At 39.0% G+C, this 18,212-nt stretch overlaps 1 protein-coding gene across 1 annotated transcript; it reads right to left on the minus strand.

Annotated features, from left to right (window-relative positions):
- Positions 1-7,760: 7,760 nt before the first annotated feature.
- On the minus strand, positions 7,761-8,879 carry LOC147366139 (trace amine-associated receptor 6). Its single transcript, XM_086316154.1, has one exon. It carries the CDS (start codon positions 8,787-8,789, stop codon positions 7,761-7,763), a length of 1,029 nt encoding a protein of 342 aa, XP_086172280.1. The 5' UTR covers positions 8,790-8,879.
- Between the last annotated feature and the right edge of the window lie 9,333 nt (positions 8,880-18,212).

Here is an 18,212-nt window from a genome sequence, read left to right on the forward strand (position 1 = left end):
GTTAAGCAGAGGAAAGTAGAAATGGAGAGAGATGGCTGGGAGGAGAAATGGGCCAGTGGGGAGAGAAGGCCATACTGTTAATGATTCTGGTGCCAGAGATGCATTAGTTTCATGAGGTCTGGAGGCCAGTGGAAGTCAGTCTGGTTTGGCCCTTCCTCAGCCCTCCCACTTCAGGGTGTGTCAGGCAACTGTGACACATCCCGCAGGACTTGAGGAGGATGCTGAAAAAGGCCAAACCAGCACTGATCACAAGGACGAGGGACCTGGGGTGGGAATGCCTCCTGCAGGGATGCCTGCAGCCCCCAGATATGCGATGCAGGAGTGGGGTGCTGTTAGAAGGCTCATACACAGAAGTTGTGACCACTAAATGAAGGTTACAAGGAACCAAATTGGGCACAGAATGATTGTGCTCTTTTTCTTCTACTCTCTTCTTCTCTTTATGGGATAGAGCAGAAAAGGAGGGTGGGATAAGGAATAAATGATCAGACATGCTGTTTCCCTAAAATCCAGTTTTAAACTTAGGCTTGGCTAGTCTGGGTTCAGTGAGAATGCAGATAGTCGATTTGATAGAGATTATGGTTTTAAATTAGTGTAGATCAAAATGGAAATTTTTAACACTCAGAGTGACTGGACAGCTCTGGGGTCTGCCTGAAATCTCAGGAAGGGATAAAAAGGAAGATATGTCTGGGCTGTGATGGGAGAGAATGTAATTTTGTACTATTTCTCACCCCCAAAATATTCCATAAGCAGTTATACACATTCCTAAGAAATACTTGTTAAATACAAATGGATTGTATGGTGAATCTAGGTAAGAACTGATTCAGTTAGGCACCAACTTGAAGAATGCTTAGACTGTAAATTAGATACTTTGATCAAAGTGGCCAATGCCAAGGGCTGTTTGTTTATAGTTTAACACTCTGACCCTGCTTTGTGTTTGGTTACCTCTTGACTCTAATCCAAAGAGACAAGAGTACAGAATATGTCTCGCCCCTTCGCATTAGCAAGCTTCTGAGTTTGGGCACTGGAAAAACCACAGAGCATCATTAATGCATCTTTCTCCCACTTTCATCATAACTGAGGAATACCTCACATTCTTAGTCACTGGGGAATTTATTAAACAGACTTTAATTTGAGGAATGTCTTAGAGAAGTTCAAAGCCTGTAAACAAAGGTCCAATGTAGATATGAGACTGAAAACTGTAGATGATGCAAGACAACCAAAGTTTGACTCCAAATGCTGCCTAGTGTTCTCTAAACCTTTGAGAAACGTGACTGCTGCCTAATCTTGATCTTTATCTGATGCAAATGCATTTACTTAAGATGGTCTTATGAAGGCCTTAGGAAGAGCCTCCAATTTATTTATTTATTTTTTAAATATAAATTTATTTATTTTAATTGGAGGTTAATTACTTTACAATATTGTATTGGTTTTGCCATATATCAACAACAATCTGCCATGCGTGTACACATGTTCCCCATCCTGAACCCCCCTCCCACCTCCCTCCCCATACCATCCCTCTGGGTCATACCAGTGCACCAGCCCTAAGCATCCTGTGTCATACATGGAACCTGGACTGGCTATTCGTTTCATATATGATATACATGTTTCAATGCCATTCTCCCAAATCATCCCACTCTCTCCCTCTCCTACAGAGTCTAAAAGACTGTTATATACATCTGTGTCTCTTTTGCTGTCTCACATACAGGGTTATTGTTACTATCTTTCTAAATTCCATATATATGCGTTAGTACACTGTATTGGTGTTTTTCTTTCTGGCTTACTTCACTCTGTATAATAGGCTCCAGTTTCATCCACCTCATTAGAACTGATTCAAATGTATTCTTTTTAATGGCTGAGTAATACTCCATTGTGTGTATGTACCACAGCTTTCTTATCCATTCGTCTGCTGATGGACATCTAGGTTGCTTAGAGCCTCCAATTTACATTTCATCTCAACATGACACGAGTTCTCTTTTGGGACTAACCTAAAAGAACCTAGATTCCTGTAATATACTTCAGTTCAGTCGCTCAGTCATGTCTGACTCTGTGACCCCATGAACCGCAGCACGCCAGGCCTCCCTGTCCATCACCAACCCCCAGAGTCCACCCAAACCCATGTCCATTGTGTCGGTGATGCCATCCAACCATCTCATCCTCTATCATCCCCTTGTCCTCCTGCCCTCAGTCTTTCCCAGCATCAGGGTCTTCAAATGAGTCAGCTCTCCACATGAGGTGGCCAAAGTATCGGAGTTTCAGCTTCAACATCAGTCCTTCCAATGAACACACAGGACTGATCACCTTTAGGATGGACTGGTTGGATATCCTTGCAGTCCAAGGGATACTCAAGAGTCTTCTCCAACAACCACAGTTCAAAGCATCAATTCTTCTGCACTCACCTTTCTTTATAGTCCAACTCTGACATCCATACATGACTACTGGAAAAACCATAGCCTTGACTAGACAGACATTTGCTGGCAAAGTAATGTCTGCTTTTTAATATGCTGTCTAGGTTGGTCATAACTTTCCTTCCAAGGAGTAAGCGTCTTTTAGTTTCATGGCTACAATAACCATCCGCAGTGATTTTGGAGTCCAGAAAAATAAAGTCAGCCACTGTTTCCCCATCTATTTGCCATGAAGTGATGGGACCTGATGCCATGATCTTAGTTTTCTGAATGTTGAGCTTTAAGCCAACTTTTTCACTCTCACTTTCAGAGTTGTAGCAAAAAAAAAAAAAGGCGGAAAAATGCACGACAATTCTTCCCTTTTTATAGTAGATGTTTCACATTGCTTCTTCTATGCAGCTGGTTTCTTGGACTTCTCCTTCCCTTGGATCATGTCAAGTTTATTACCACTCATTGTTACTTCACTGAGTGTAATGTTTGGAATTGACCAGTGTTGCCCTGGTTTGTCAGAGGGGCATAATAAAAGACTTACCTGCTGAAAATACCACCTTTGATATTAAAAATACTAATGTTATGAAACTGGTTGCTGGAAACTTGGGCTTCAGAAATAAAAAAAAAATTGATAAAAATTAAGGGAACCAATAGATAATTATCCAAGTTTAACTTGCCAAATAAAGATAAATAGCAATAATAACTGTGGGAACAATGTTCATGCCTTTTCCCATAATTTTATAAAAGTGTTTTAACACCAAAAATTAGGAACAACATAATCTAAGAAGAAACAACAGTCTTGTAAATTGAATAAATTTTCCATTATGAGACACATGCCTCATTGTTCTTTTTTTTTTCTCATTTTTTCCTTCTGACCAATGAAAAGTTTGCCGTAGTTCAGCACTGATTCCCAGACTGGCCTTTCAACATAACTGAATTAAGATTAAAAGACAGTATTACAAAGAGTAAATACTGAGAGATAACTTTACAAACATATTTCCTTCTATGCAGGTTCTCTGTAACTTTTAGGAACCTGGTCTTCACCTGAGGACTCTGCTGTCTGGTGTCAGAGCAAATGAAGTGGCATCCTCTGTATTCCTCATGGTGGTGGAGCATTCGCCCTCCATCACCCCAGTCCCCCCAAGGTCATTACACCGTACCAGTCTCGCCTCTCTCCAATACTGTCAACACATCCTTCTTTCTATTTTTGCTCCTTAATTTTAATACCCAGCACTCTGTCATTCTCTCTAGTTCTACTCTCAGTATTTATTATATTTTAAACATAAACACTTGCTATATTAAGTACTATACCATGTGCTTTAGAAGTGTTTACCTCAATAGTCATCACAGTAAGCCTCCAATGAAGCTAGTATTATTATCCCCATTTCACAGCTGAGAATACTATGGCCTAGGAGGTTACAAAGTTGGGGAGAGTCTGGAGACAGTCCTAGGCAGACTGAGTGGACTCTGTGTTCTGTCCATATGCTAAACCTGCCTCCATAAAATCCTTTCCTTTCAGGATATCACCACCACCCTACCGCAGTTGTAACCTAGGACTTGTAATCTACAAGCTACAATCTTATCTGAAACTCTTGGGACTTCTGGAAATTGGATTTTTTTTTTTAGGTGAAAAAGGCACTTCTGTTAAATATTTTGAATGTATTAGTGAAGTATGTGAAGCATTTGACATCAGCGCTATTATCTCTGCACCAAAGCATGAACCTTCAGAAGGGCTGGTCAGAAATAAACATTAGAAATAACTTCATGTCAGTGTTTGCCACCAAATTAATCAGACACTAACTTCCAATATTTTTACTTTTCGAATTTCAGGATGTGGACTTGTGCCAAAACTTGAAATCTCTCCAGTTTGGGTATATGATCCGCGACACCTGCCTTTCAGTCTCACTAGCTCTAGAAAGCCAGCTACTAGTCACTTTACCTCTCACTTCCTCTCACTTTACTTTCATCACTTGCTTCCTCACCCACCTTAAATATCAGCAACCATCATTCTAATCATTCCTTAAAATTTGTAGTTGGAAGAGACGATTCTGAACTTGTCTTATTTTGTTAATGATTATCTATCAAGTACTTTACCATACCATGTTATGGGTTACTATATAGTAACTCAGCTCCAACTATAAGTTGAGTCCTTTTCCCACCTTATCTAACTCATACAGCTCTATATGGAGGTAATATTATTCTTATATTAGAGGTGAAAAATCTGCAGCTGGAAGAGGTTATGGAAGTTGTCCAACGTCACAAAGCCAGGATTTGTCCTCAGCACTTTCTGATTCAAACTCCTGTGCAATGATTCTCTAGAGACTCTGCCTTCCTGTATTAGAAATTGAGATCTCTCCCATCTTATACCCAACACATCTACTATTACTGTTTATCACTTTTCAAGAATTGACATATAGCGCAGAAGCGAAACACAAATAGAAGTTAGAAGTATGACTCTTGGTAGAGTCCACAGCTTCTGAATACAGCTTCTGATTAATGTTAAAGAGGAAGAGTGGGAGGATCTTAAAGTACCGCTACAAAAAAAAGTGTTTTAAGCACTTCAACAACACTGAGATATAACTCCTAAAATATTTACATCACTTTAAAATATGGTCTCTTAACTCTTCCCATGCAGCTACTATTTAATTTCATTTGGTAAGAAGATAGTATATCAGAGATTCATACTGAAAAGATAGTCACCTAAAATGAAAGAAATGAACACATAAACCCAACCCAAATGCATAGATAAGAATAGAGAAGTGTATGGTAATATCAATTTTCATATATTTATTTCATCACAAATATTGAAACTATAGAGATAAATTATAAATTAGATCCCCTGTACACACACACTGTCCATTATATATAAAGTTAGACCTTGTACAAGCATATAGAGGTATATGTAAGATATATATGGGGGGCATATTGCATATGCTGTTTTATAATCTGGGTCGCAGTTTTCTGGTTTTGAGTCAAAAAATAGATTGTGGTTGCCTTTTTATGTGAACTGATACAGAACTTCTTAGTGCTTTTTATTGGCTTTGCAACATTCTATTGCATAGGTGGACCATATTTACTTAATTTATCCCACATTGATTTACATTTTTCTCCAGTTAGTAATTGAGACGTATACAATGAATATGCTTATCATGTTTGGTTACTTGCCTGACTCTTTTCTTAGGATTACTTGCCAGGAACAGAATTATAGAGTCAAGTGACATACACAATTTGAAATTTTACATAAACATCTTAATCCTTCTCAGAAAGAAAATACTGAATTATATTTCCCTTAAATGTATATAAGCATGCTCAGCTCTCATGAGAGTGCTCATTTTCCACACTCTAATTATTAATAGATATTACTGAGTCATATAAAGTTTGCCATTTTGCAATCTGGAACTCTATTACATTTTTTAGCATTATTTGATTATTTGCACACTTGACCTTTTAATGTATTCCTTAGCCACATCTCTGTAAAATTGCATATTTATTTGTTTAGTGGGATGTTTGTCTCTCTCTGTCTGTCTGTTTTGTAAAAGGCTTTTACATTTTTTTTAACTTCCCAGGCCAGAAATTGATCCCCTACATTGGAAGCATGGAGTCTTCTCTGGACCACCAGAGAAATCCAAGCTTTTACATTTTCAAGTTACTAACACTTTCTTCATCATGTGTGCACCAATGGCTTCTAAGTTTGTCTTTTTTTCTTTGTCATGGCTCTATTTTTTTTTTTAAGTTTAAAAATATAGAACATATTTTCTGTTCTGAGTCCACTAATCCAAACTATAAAAACTATGTTATCTTCTAGACTTTTAACATCTGGAAGAAAACAGTTTTGGTTTTGTGAACTACATGAGGCAAAATACTTAAGACTTTTCCAATAAATTTTATACCAAATCAACATTTCTAAATTATCTATTTTTCCTAATAACATAAACGACAGTGTCATTTTAATCATGGACAATGTACAAACTCGAAACAGTTTATAGGAAAGAAATGACCGGAAATTGCCCTCTGTCAACACTGGAAGTTAAAACAAAAAACCTCACGGAATAAGAAAACTATTACACAAAATGAGAACTACTATTACGGTAATTTCACCATTTGTTCGTAGTTTTTCCCACAGTTACAAAATATGCTACTAAATGTAACATACGAGCGTCGCATTGAGTTTGAGATGGCTGATGTGCGGGGCTAGAGGCCTTTAGGACGTCCAGAAATACCAGAGTTCAAGGAAAAAGCTGCTCACAGTGAAAGTAAACTGAGTCCAGAGAAAGACAAGGAATACACGGCGTTAACAGGGAACATGGAACAAGGAAACTTTTGAAAGCGAAGAAAAGGTAAGCTTGTTAGAAAAGGCATGACAGGTAATCAAGGCCTGAAGAGAGAAATAATTAACTGACAGAACAGGGTGGTACTCAGATTTTAGGACACTAGAAAATATGACCACCATGTCAACCATTAGTTAAGAAATATATTTCTCTCAGATGCTCAAGGATGTTCACATCAGCAAGAAGGTAAAGTATAAAGGTGATGCTACTGAAACTGCGGTACCGTTTCTCTTCCCCAGTTTAATAGGCCACTTTCAAGCACTGCATTTCATGTCACAGTTATTGGCTAACTCCCAATATATCACCAAATTAATTTCAAATTTTTCAAATTATCAATATGAAATTTATGATTATTTTGATATTAATTTTTATGTTTGATGAACTCTTCTTTAATATTGGCCAATTTGATAAGTTATATTGCAAAAAAAAACACCCCACAATAGCCCAGTGAAAGTCATCATAGAGAAGTTTTTGACAAGTTGGAAGTGAGTGAAAGTCTTTGTAAAGAAAAGAGGAAATCAAGAAAAAGACATTTTCAGGTTACAAAGGAAAGAGTCAATGGAATAAAAAGAAAACAGAAAGAGGAATGTGTCAACTACATTCCACCTTTCACCTCTTGCTTGCAGGCATTCATTACTCACTCACCTTCAGTGTCAGCACCATCCTACTCAGGCCTTAGAAGTGAAGTTATAAACTGGAAAGAAAGATCCTGTACTTGTTTTATTGTTTTTGCTAGTGGTTATTATATCTTTAACTGTAATATGCTATACTAACCTATACTATTCTACATTATTGGGGTACAGAGTGAGCTCCACTGTAGATAACAAATAGGGATTTAACATTTATGAGTCAAATAAATATTCTGGAGAAGCAACAGGAAGTGAGCATCCTAGCAAGACTGAAACATATTGACTTATCCAATTAAATTGGAAAAGCAATTTGCTTTCTCTTCAGTAACAGTCTTATTTGATTTTTAAAAATTCATTTCATTTGGAAAATGTAAAGATATCTTCAACTTCCTCAATCCAATGGCTTACATTTATTCAGAGGACAAATTCATGCTTGCTGAACTATTCTTGAAAACCCGACCACTCACAATGACTTTGATGGCTTTCCTAAACCAAGGGTAAAATAAAGCATAGATCAAGGGGTTCATGGCTGAGTTGTAATAAGCACACCAACAGCAAATCTCATAAATATAGGCCGGGGTTATGAAGCCCATAAAGGCATCAATTAATGAGTCAATACTGTATGGTAACCACGAGATCATGAATGCTATGACAGTGATACCCAGGGTTTTAGCTGCTTTTCTCTCTCTCTTGGCTACTCTGGATTTGTAACTGTCTGATGATGAATCTGTTTTGCTACCAGTATTTTCAATCTTTTTAGCCTGTTGTCTGGCCACAAGAAAAATATTACAGTAGAGAATGATCATGACAAGGGTAGGTATAAAGAAGGACAGAAAATCTATCAATACCCAGTTTTGATTTACAACTGTCTGACAGCCTCCTGCACAGTTGAGGGCATGAGACAATTCCTCTAGCCCATTCTCATTGGTACCCGTGTAGAACACGGCGCCACTGTAAGTAAGGGGCAGGATCCAGGAGATGCTGATGCATATGCATGATACAGACACCGTGAACTTGGTGGGATAGACCAGAGGGTCAGTAACAGCAATGTACCTGTCGATGGAGATGAAGCACAGGTGGAAGAGAGAAGAGTAACAAAATGCTGTGTCAAAGCATGTGTGAAAAGTGCAGAAAGTTCGCCCAAAGTACCAGCAGCTCTCCACAGACTTGACCATACTGAAGGGCATCACAGTCACTCCCACTAGAAAGTCTGCACAGGCCAGAGAGGCGATGAGAAAATTGGTTGGTGAGTGCAGCTGCTTGAAATGAAGGATGGCAGTCATCACCAGGAGGTTTCCAAACACAGCCAGGACAGCCCCAAAGCCATACACCATGTACAGAATCACGCGGGATGCGGGTGAGTAGGGGGTCTTCACACAGGATCCGTTCAGGTGCTCATAGCAGAGCTGCACAGCTGCAGTGGGGGACAAGTTGCTCATGATCTGCCCTTTACACTCAAAGAATTCTGTCCTTGATTTCCACAGACTTTCAATGCTTCTGAGGGAAAAACCTACAGTAGGATGCCTGAGGAAATGATCACATATTAGTACTATTGTTTTTCAATTTTCCTTTTTTTTTTTTTTTACTATAAATCTGAATTGTGTTCAATAGCAAAATAAAATACAAAAAATTACATTGGCCAAGATCACTAGGAGTTAGTTTTGACTAATACTTAGTTTCCTTGATTTGGTAAAGTCCTAAATATTTTTAGATGTTTTACTTCCAGATTTCCTCTTTTCAACAGGGTGTGAGATGAGAAGTAATTGTAGACGGAAAGCATCATCTCCTGTTAGGTTTATCTGCATTACTGCCTAAAGCACACAGTCCTTGCAGATAAATAAATGCCATCTATAGGAAAATCCCTAGATGGAATCCCTGTAGAGCAACGTGTGAAATTGGAAGATTGTTTTCAAGAGTGATTATTAAGATGGTTATTCTACAAAATGACTCCTCGCATTAAGTTAGGTTACTCATTACATTTCTACAAAAAAAAAAAAAAAAGCCAAAGACTTTTTTTTCTTCTTAGACTTGAAAATTTCCCCTATTCTCACTTCCGTTGTGGACACTTTCTTGCGTTTTTATTACAAAGATAAAAGAGGGTATGAGCAGTGACAGTGAATACTTGGCTTTTTTCTCCAGTTAAGAATCAGCTTTGCATCTTCACTGGACACCAACAAACAGAAAAAGGAACACACACTGTGAGCAACTTGCAATGAAAGCACTGAAAGCTCCATTTGTTGTATTTAGACACATCTTGCTTTCTGAGCTTCTGTTACAGTTAGCGCTGGTAGAGAGAAGATCATTGTGTTCTTAGGGTATTGTCACTGAAAGCAGATTGCAATGTCTCTCCATCCATGTGAGAAATGGGTGTAAACCCCCCAAGTCCTGCTTCTGTGAGATACTCACAAACAGAAGACTTCCCATTCCCCTCTGCAGTGGGTTCCATGCTATCCCTGCCCCAACCTTTGCAAAAGATATGTCCTTGTTCTAACCCCCCAAATCAGATCTTCTTTGGGAAAGAGGTCTTCACGAATTTAATAAAGAGATCACCGTGTACTATGAAGAAGGGCATTAAATCTAAGAGCAGTGTCCTTCTAAGGAACAGAACTTGAGAAACAGGGAGAGGAGAGAAGATGGCCCTGTGAAAATGGAGGCAGAGAATGGAATGGTGCCACCAGAAACCAAGGAATGCTTGGAGGATCAGAAGCTGGAAGAGGTAGAGAATGACTCTCCCCAGAGCCGTGGGAGGGAAGCATGGCCTGTCAATGCCTTGATTTCAGACTTTGGTTACAGGACTGGGAGAGAATACATTTCTGGGAGGGAATAGAGCCAGCAAAATTGTGGTTGTTTGTATGGCAGCCCTGGGAAACTAAGAGATCTCTTGGATGGTTTCCATTAGATGGTTGGCAAGGAAGAAAATTTAGCAAAGTATCAAAGGGTGAAAATCAACACAAGTCATTCAACAAGCTGGATTTCACAGCTTTGAAGGCAAGTTGCAAACAATGAGAGTGTCTGTTGTCAGACAATTAGCAGTCATAACCTGATACTGTAGGTATAATTATGTTCATTTTAAACAAAATATTTTTAGAGGAGTTTTAGGTTCAAAACAAAATTGTGTGAAAGGTACAGAAAAGTTTAAATCCAGCTTGTACATCTGGAAGTTTTCGATTCATGTACTGTTGAAGCCTAGCTTGAAGGATTTTGAGCTTTACCTTTATAGCATGTGAAATTAGTGAATTTGTGTATATGTACCACATCTTCCTTATCCATTTATCTATAGATAGACAGTAATGTTGCTTCCATGTCCTGGCATTGGAAGCATGGAGTATTAACCATTGGACCACCAGGGTCTCCTTTCATTCTCCTCACTGTGCTGAGTGTCAGAACCACCACCCACCAAAAAGTCAGCCAAGGTCAGAGAGGTGATGAGGAACTGAGCTGGAAAGGACAGCTGTTTGGAATGAGGCCAGGGAGTAGACCTGCTGGTACTTTGGAGAGCTTTATTATCAACTGCACTCTTATTTTGAAGAGATCTTTTGTTATTCTGCCAACTGTCATTGAGTTTGATTTCTACTCTTTATGCCATTTCTGAAAAAGTGATGAGCTACAATACACGAGTTTGGCATAAGCTATAGGGGGAGCCTACCTTCTAAGCTGGGAAGGCAATGTCCCTGGAGAATGATTGTACAGGGGTTTGATTCAGAAAGTACCAAGGGTAAATCCTGGATATGTAATCTTGAACAGCTTACTTGAACTCTCCTGGCATCAGATTGCTCAGCTCTGATTTGGGAGTAATAATACCCACCATAAAGGGCTGTCGAAATAGAGGTAAGGTAGGAAAAGACTCAACTTATGCTTAAGTCCAATTAATTACCATATTACATTACCAATAATATAGAATAGTACAGGTTAGTATAGCATAGTAGAGTTAGAGATATAATAACCATTAGTAAAAATAATAAAACAAGTACAGGATCTTTCCTTCCAGTTTATAACTTCACTTCTAAGGACTGAGTAGAATGACGGTGCTGACACTGAAGGTGGGTAAGTGATGAATGCCTGTAAGCAAGAGGTGAAGGTAGAATGCAGTTGGCTTCCTAGAGCAAGTGAGCTGGAAAGACTGGTATCAGTGATTAGATACCCAAATTGGAGGGATTTCAAGTACAGGTCCATATTCTAAAATTCTAAAATCTATAACATTGAAAGGTTGTTTCTAATTAATTTGTTGACAAACACTTGCATGAGGCTATTTCTAGTGTTAATTTCTTATCAGTCTATCTGAATATTCATGCAGATACATTAATATTCTTTTGACTATCTGAGTATTGATGTGGAAATAATGCATTGATGACAAGTGCTTCACAATATCCACTGGTATATTCCAAATATTTAATGGATAGGCCTTTTAAATGAAAAAGTAAAAGAGTCTGAATTCTACAAGTTTAGGGGTTTCAGATAAAAGATTGTGTCTAGTAAACTACAAGTCCTAAGTAAGGACAGAGGCAGGGTGGAGGTGATATTCTAGAAGGAGAGAATTTCTAGAAACTATGAGGCACATTAGTGCATGGTCAAGAGCACAGACTCTAGATCCAGTTGTCCTAGGATTGAATTCAGGCTTTCCCCAACTTCATAACTGGCCCAGGTCTCAGTATTTTCAGCTGTGAAATGGGGACGATAATTTTACCTTCAACAAAGAGTAGTACGATGATTATTATTAAATTGAAGAAAGTAGGGAAAACCACTAGACCATTCAGGTATGACCTAAATCAAATCCCTTATGATTACACAGTGGAAGTGAGAAATAGATTTAAGGGCCTAGATCTGATAGACAGAGTGCCTGATGAATTATGGAATGAGGTTCGTGACATTGTACAGGACAGGGATCAAGACCATTCCCATAGAAAAGAAATGCAAAAAAAGCAAAATGGCTGTCTGGGGAGGCCTTACAAATAGCTGTGAAAAGAAGAGAAGGGAAAAGCAAAGGAGAAAAGGAAAGATATAAACATCTGAATGCAGAGTTCCAAAGAATAGCAAGAAGAGATAAGAAAGCCTTCTTTAGTGATCAATGCAAAGAAATAGAGGAAAACAACAGAATGGGAAAGACTAGGGATCTCTTCAAGAAAATCAGAGATACCAAAGGAACATTTCATGCAAAGATGAGCTCGATAAAGGACAGAAATGGTACGGACCTAACAATAGCAGAAGATATTAAGAAGAGATGGCAAGAATACACAGAAGAACTGTACAAAAAAGATCTTCACGACCCAGATAATTACAATGGTGTGATCACTGACATAGAGCCAGACATCCTGGAATGTGAAGTCAAGTGGGCCTTAGAAAGCATCACTACGAACAAAGCTAGTGGAGGTGATGGAATTCCAGTTGAGCTATTTCAAATCCTGAAAGATGATGCTGTGAAAGTGCTGCACTCAACATGCCAGCAAATTTGGAAAACTCAGCAGTGGCTACAGGATTGCAAAAGGTCAGTTTTCATTCCAATCCCTAAGAAAGGCAATGCCAAAGAATGCTCAAACTACCACACAATTGCACTCATCTCACACGCTAGTAAAGTAATGCTCAAAATTCTCCAAGCCAGGCTTCTGCAATGTGAACTGTGAACTTCCTGATGTTCAAGCTGGTTTTAGAAAAGGCAGAGGAACCAGAGATCAAATTGCCAACATCCTCTGGATCATGGAAAAAGCAAGAGAGTTCCAGAAAAAACATCTATTTCTGCTTTATTGACTATGCCAAAGCCTTTGACTGTGTGGATCACAATAAACTGTGGAAAATTCTTCAAGAGATGGAAATATCAGACCACCTGATCTTCCTCTTGAGAAATTTGTATGCAGGTCAGGAAGCAACAGTTAGAACTGGACATGGAACAACAGACTGGTTCCAAATAGGAAAAGCAGTTCGTCAAGGCTGTATATTGCCACCCTGCTTATTTAATTTATGTGCAGAGTACATCATGAGAAATGCTGGACTGGAAGAAACACAAGCTGGAATCAAGATTGCCGGGAGAAATCTCAATAACCTCAGATATGCAGATGACACCACCCTTATGGCAGAAAGTGAAGAGGAACTCAAAAGCCTCTTGATGAAAGTGAAAGTGGAGAGTGAAAAAGTTGGCTTAAAGCTCAACATTCAGAAAACGAAGATCATGGCATCCGGTCCCACCACTTCATGGGAAATAGATAGGGAAACAGTGGAAACAGTGTCAGACTTTATTTTTCTGGGCTCCAAAATCACTACAGATGGTGACTGCAGCCATGAAATTAAAAGACGCTTACTCCTAGGAAGGAAAGTTATGACCAACCTAGATAGCATATTCAAAAGCAGAGACATTACTTTGCCAACAAAGGTCCGTCTAGTCAAGGCTATGGTTTATCCTGTGGTCATGTATGGATGTGAGAGTTGGACTGTGAAGAACGCTTAGCGCCAAAGAATTGATTCTTTTGAACTATGGTGTTGGAGAAGACTCTTGAGAATCCCTTGGACTGCAAGGAGATCCAAGCAGTCCATTCTGAAGGAGATCAGCCCTGGGATTTCTTTGGAAGGAATGATGCTGAAGCTGAAACTCCAGTACTTTGGCCACCTCAGTGGAAGAGTTGACTCATTGGAAAAGACTCTGATGCTGGGAGGGATTGGGGGCAGGAGGAGAAGGGGACGACAGGATGAGATGGCTGGATGGCATCACTGACTCGATGGACATGAGTGTCAGTGAACTCCGGGAGTTGGTGATGCACAAGGAGGCCTGGCGTCCTGCGATTCATGGGGTCGCAAAGAGTCGGACACAACTGAGCGACAGATATGATCTAATCTGATTGCTAAAGCACATCTTGAGTATTTAACAGAGCAAGTGTTCATAACTTTAAATGTTTTATATACATATATGTATATGTATAGATATATGTATTTTAGTTGTGGAGAGGGTGATGGAGTGCTCAGAATTAACATAAAGATGCAAAAAGGAAGAAGGACCCTGTGCCCATGTTGACAATATTGGAGAGAGGCAAGACTGGTACAGTCTGATGACCTTAGGGGTTTCTGGGAGGTTGCAAGGTGAATGCTCCACCACCATGAAGAAGAATGCAAAGGATGCCCCCTCATTGCTCTGCTGTGAAAGAGCAGAGACTTCAGATGAAGACCAGGTTCCTAAAAGGTGCACAGAACTGACACAGAAGAAAACATGTTTGTAAAGTTAAATCTCAGTATTTATTCTTTGTAATGTCTTTCAATTTTAATTCATTTATGTTGAAATGCCAGTCTGGGGATCAGTACCAGTCTGGGGGTCAGAGGAGAATGAGAACAATAAAATGCATGTCTCATATTGTTTGTTCAATTTACAGAACTGCCCTTTATTCTTAAATAATCTATTTCTTATATATTGATATTAAAACATACTTTTTTTCTCTGATGCTGCTGCTGCTAAGTCACTTCAGTCATGTCTGATTCTGTGCGACCCCATAGACAGCAGCCCACCAGGCTCCGCCATCCCCAGGATTCTCCAGGCAAGAATAATGGAGTGGGTTGCCATTTCCTTCTCCAATGCACGAAAGTGAAAAGTGAAAGTGAAGTCGTTCAGTCGTGTCCAACTCCTAGCGACCCCATGGACTGCAGCCTATCAGGCTCCTCCGTCCATGGGACTTTCCAGGCAAGAGTACTGGAGTGGGATGCCATTGCCTTCTACTTTCTTCTGTGAAATTCAGCCAAAACATAAAGCTGTCCCTGCTACTGTTGCTGCTGCTGTCTATGATGTCCTGAGTTGGCAAAGTTTATATTTGGCAACTATCTGTTGGTTCCTTGAATTTTTTTTTTTTTTTTACAAATTTTCTTATTTCTGAAACCCAAGTTTCTAAGAACTACCATCCTGAGACATTAGTCTTTTTAATAACAAAGGTTGTATTTTTGCATAGAATAACCCTAAAAATAAACCAGGGCAGCCTCTGGTCAATTCCAAACTTTTGAGACAGTGAAATCTCTTCCAATAGAAGCAGATATCTGAGAAATCAACCACATATATTAAAAATAAATAAATAAAATGCAAAAAAAAAAGAAAAAGCAATATCTAACGTCAACTATGAAAAGAGTTGTGCTGAGTCTTTCTATATTGTTTTTGCTACTCATCAAAACTTATTAGAGGAATCTATGCTATTTGCTACTGTAGTGTTTGACTCTCTCCTATATTACACATATAGTGGGAGGTCCATCTTAGAGGTATTCATATGAAGAGCTGGTTATCTTCCTCTGAGGAGCACACATTTGGGGAGAGAGGGGCACACAATATACCAAACAGATCATCAGAAAGCAGAAAGCAGTGTAACAGACAAATGAACAAAGTGGTTCCTGAGAAGGCAGGGGCTATGTAGATATACATTTACAACCTCTATTGTTCTCGCTTTTCATTCATGAAGAAATGAAGACACACGTTACCAGGTACTGCTGGGACTTCCCTAGTTGTCCAGTGGCTAAGACTCTCCATTCCCAATTCAGGGAGCCTGCTTTCAGTTTCTGGTTGGGGAATTAGATCCCACATGCTGCAACTAAGACCCGGTACAGTCAAATAAAATAAAATAAAATAAAAATAAAATTATAAAGTACTGTTAATATATGAGCTATTAAAGGAGCACATGATTTGCAAATACAATCATTCTTTATCATAATAATATATGATATTCATGAAAAAATTGTATGCAATTTGCAAATTTGTAACACTCAGGTGCCTTGAAATGTTTTGAAAGTAGAAGTCTTGCTGTGGAGAAGCGGCTCAAAGGAACCAAATAGTTATTAATAGAAACAATAAGATTGTTTGTATTTGCTTGATGTGCTGACCAATCCTGCTATAGAAATTATGATGTAATTTATCTAAATGATGCTCCCTTCACCCTTAGAGGGGGAAACCTTATACAGTAAAATATATAATGAAGAAGTCTAGGTTGAAATGATATGTCACAGGAAATCAATTATTCCCACCAGCGTTCCATATCTCCAAAGAATTTTGTCTAACCTTTCCTTTATGATGACAGAATTTTCCCTTTGACATAATTAGTACAAAGCGTGTTTTCATATTGTTCTCAGAAACTTGATGGCAGTGGCTGGGCCGCAACAGGGGAGAAAATTTACTTACTGGTTATTTCACTTAATTTCTGACTCCCTGGATGTGAATACTGGCTGTGTGTGTGTGTGTGTGTGTGTGTGTGTGTGTGAACACTCAGCCACATCTCACTCTTTGCGGTCCCATTGAATGCAGGCTGGCAGGTTCCTCTGTTCATGAAATTTTCCAGAATACCTGACTGGGTTGTCAGTCCTTACTCCAGGGGAGCTTCCTAACCCAGGGATCGAACCTGCATCTCTCGTGTCTCCTGCACTGGCAGGCAGATTATTTACCACTAGCACCACCTGGAAAGCCAGAATACTGGCTCTATTCTTTAGCGGATATGCCACCTTGGGCATGAGACTCACTTCTTTATGCCCCAGGTTCCTCATTTATGATGTAAAGTAATAATAATATAGTAAAAATATTCCCTTGTACATGGAGTTGTTGTGAAGACTGAGTGGGGGAGGTAAGGTGGTCCCAAGTGCTGAATGAAAGATCCATAATTTAGACAGCACTCTTAGGGTTAGATGGTTTTTATCGTTGTACCCTGCCAGTTCCAAAGCTCACATGTTACACACCAGAAACACTCAATCAGTGTTCACTGACACAAAGGCCAGTAGACTAGCCCGCATACAGCCAGAGTAAATTAAGAAGAGAAATGAGGGCAAGTGCTTGTTGTTTTCTCAATAAGAAAGTTCTAAAATATTTATAATTATAGACAGAATTGAATGTTGACCTAGGAAAGGAAGTGGTAAAACTAAATGTTTTGTCTAATATATGTGCAAGTCTACTAAAACAAAAGGAAGACAAGTATAAATGCATTAAACTAGATGTTAGAGTGCTTATTTGAATCCAGAAGCTTTATGACATTCAGCAGACTTTTAAACTTTGATTTTAGCTTTTTCATTTTTAAAACGAGGAAGAATGATTTCTCTATATCTTGTGGCACAGGATTAGAGAAAGTTACTGCACTGAAGAAGGCAAAGTGGTTGTCTGAGAAGGTTTCACAAATAGCTGATGAAAGAAGAGAAGTGAAGAGCAAAGGACAAAGGGAAGGATATACCCAACTGAATGAAGACTTCCAGGAATAGCAAAGAGAGATAAGAAGACCTTTTAAAATGAACAATGCAAAGAAATAGAGGAAAACAACAGACTGGGAAAGACTAGAGTTCTCTTCAAGAAAACAGGAGATATCGAGGGAACATTTCACCCAAGGATGGGCATGATAATGGACAGAAATGGTAAGGACCTAACAGAAGCAGAAGATATTAAGAAGAGGTGGCAAGAATATACAGAATAACTATATATAAAAGGTCTTAATGACTCGCATTAACCACGATGGTGTGGTCAGTCACCTAGAGCTAGACATCCTGCAGTGAGAAGTCAACTGGGCCTTAGGAAGCATTACAAGGAACAAAGCTAGTGGAGGCAATGGAATTCCAGCTGAGCTATTTTAAATCCTTAAATCTGATGCTGTGAATGTGCTGCACTCAATATGCCAGCAAATTTGGAAAACTTAGCAGTGGCCACAGGACTGGAAAAGGTCAGTTTTCAAACCAACTCCAAAAAATGGCAATGCCAGAGAATGTTCACCCGAGAATTGTACTACCATACAATTGTGTTCATTTAACATGCTAGTAAGGTTATGCTCAAAATCCTTCAAGCTAGGCTTCAACAGTGAACCGAGAACTTCTGGATATAAAAACTGGGTTTAGAAAAGGCAGAAGAACCAGAGATCAAATTGCCAAAATTTTTTGGATCACAG

Source organism: Bos grunniens, chromosome 9 (genome assembly GCF_055505025.1).
Source record: "Bos grunniens cultivar Pamir isolate PY7600 chromosome 9, Bosgru_T2T1.0, whole genome shotgun sequence".
NCBI lineage: Eukaryota > Metazoa > Chordata > Mammalia > Artiodactyla > Bovidae > Bos > Bos grunniens.

What these genes read in the sequence shown, in the direction of transcription:
- LOC147366139 (XM_086316154.1), bottom strand. Translation starts at nt 8,789, where the DNA reads ATGAGCAACTTGTCCCCCACTGCAGCTGTGCAGCTCTGCTATGAGCAC.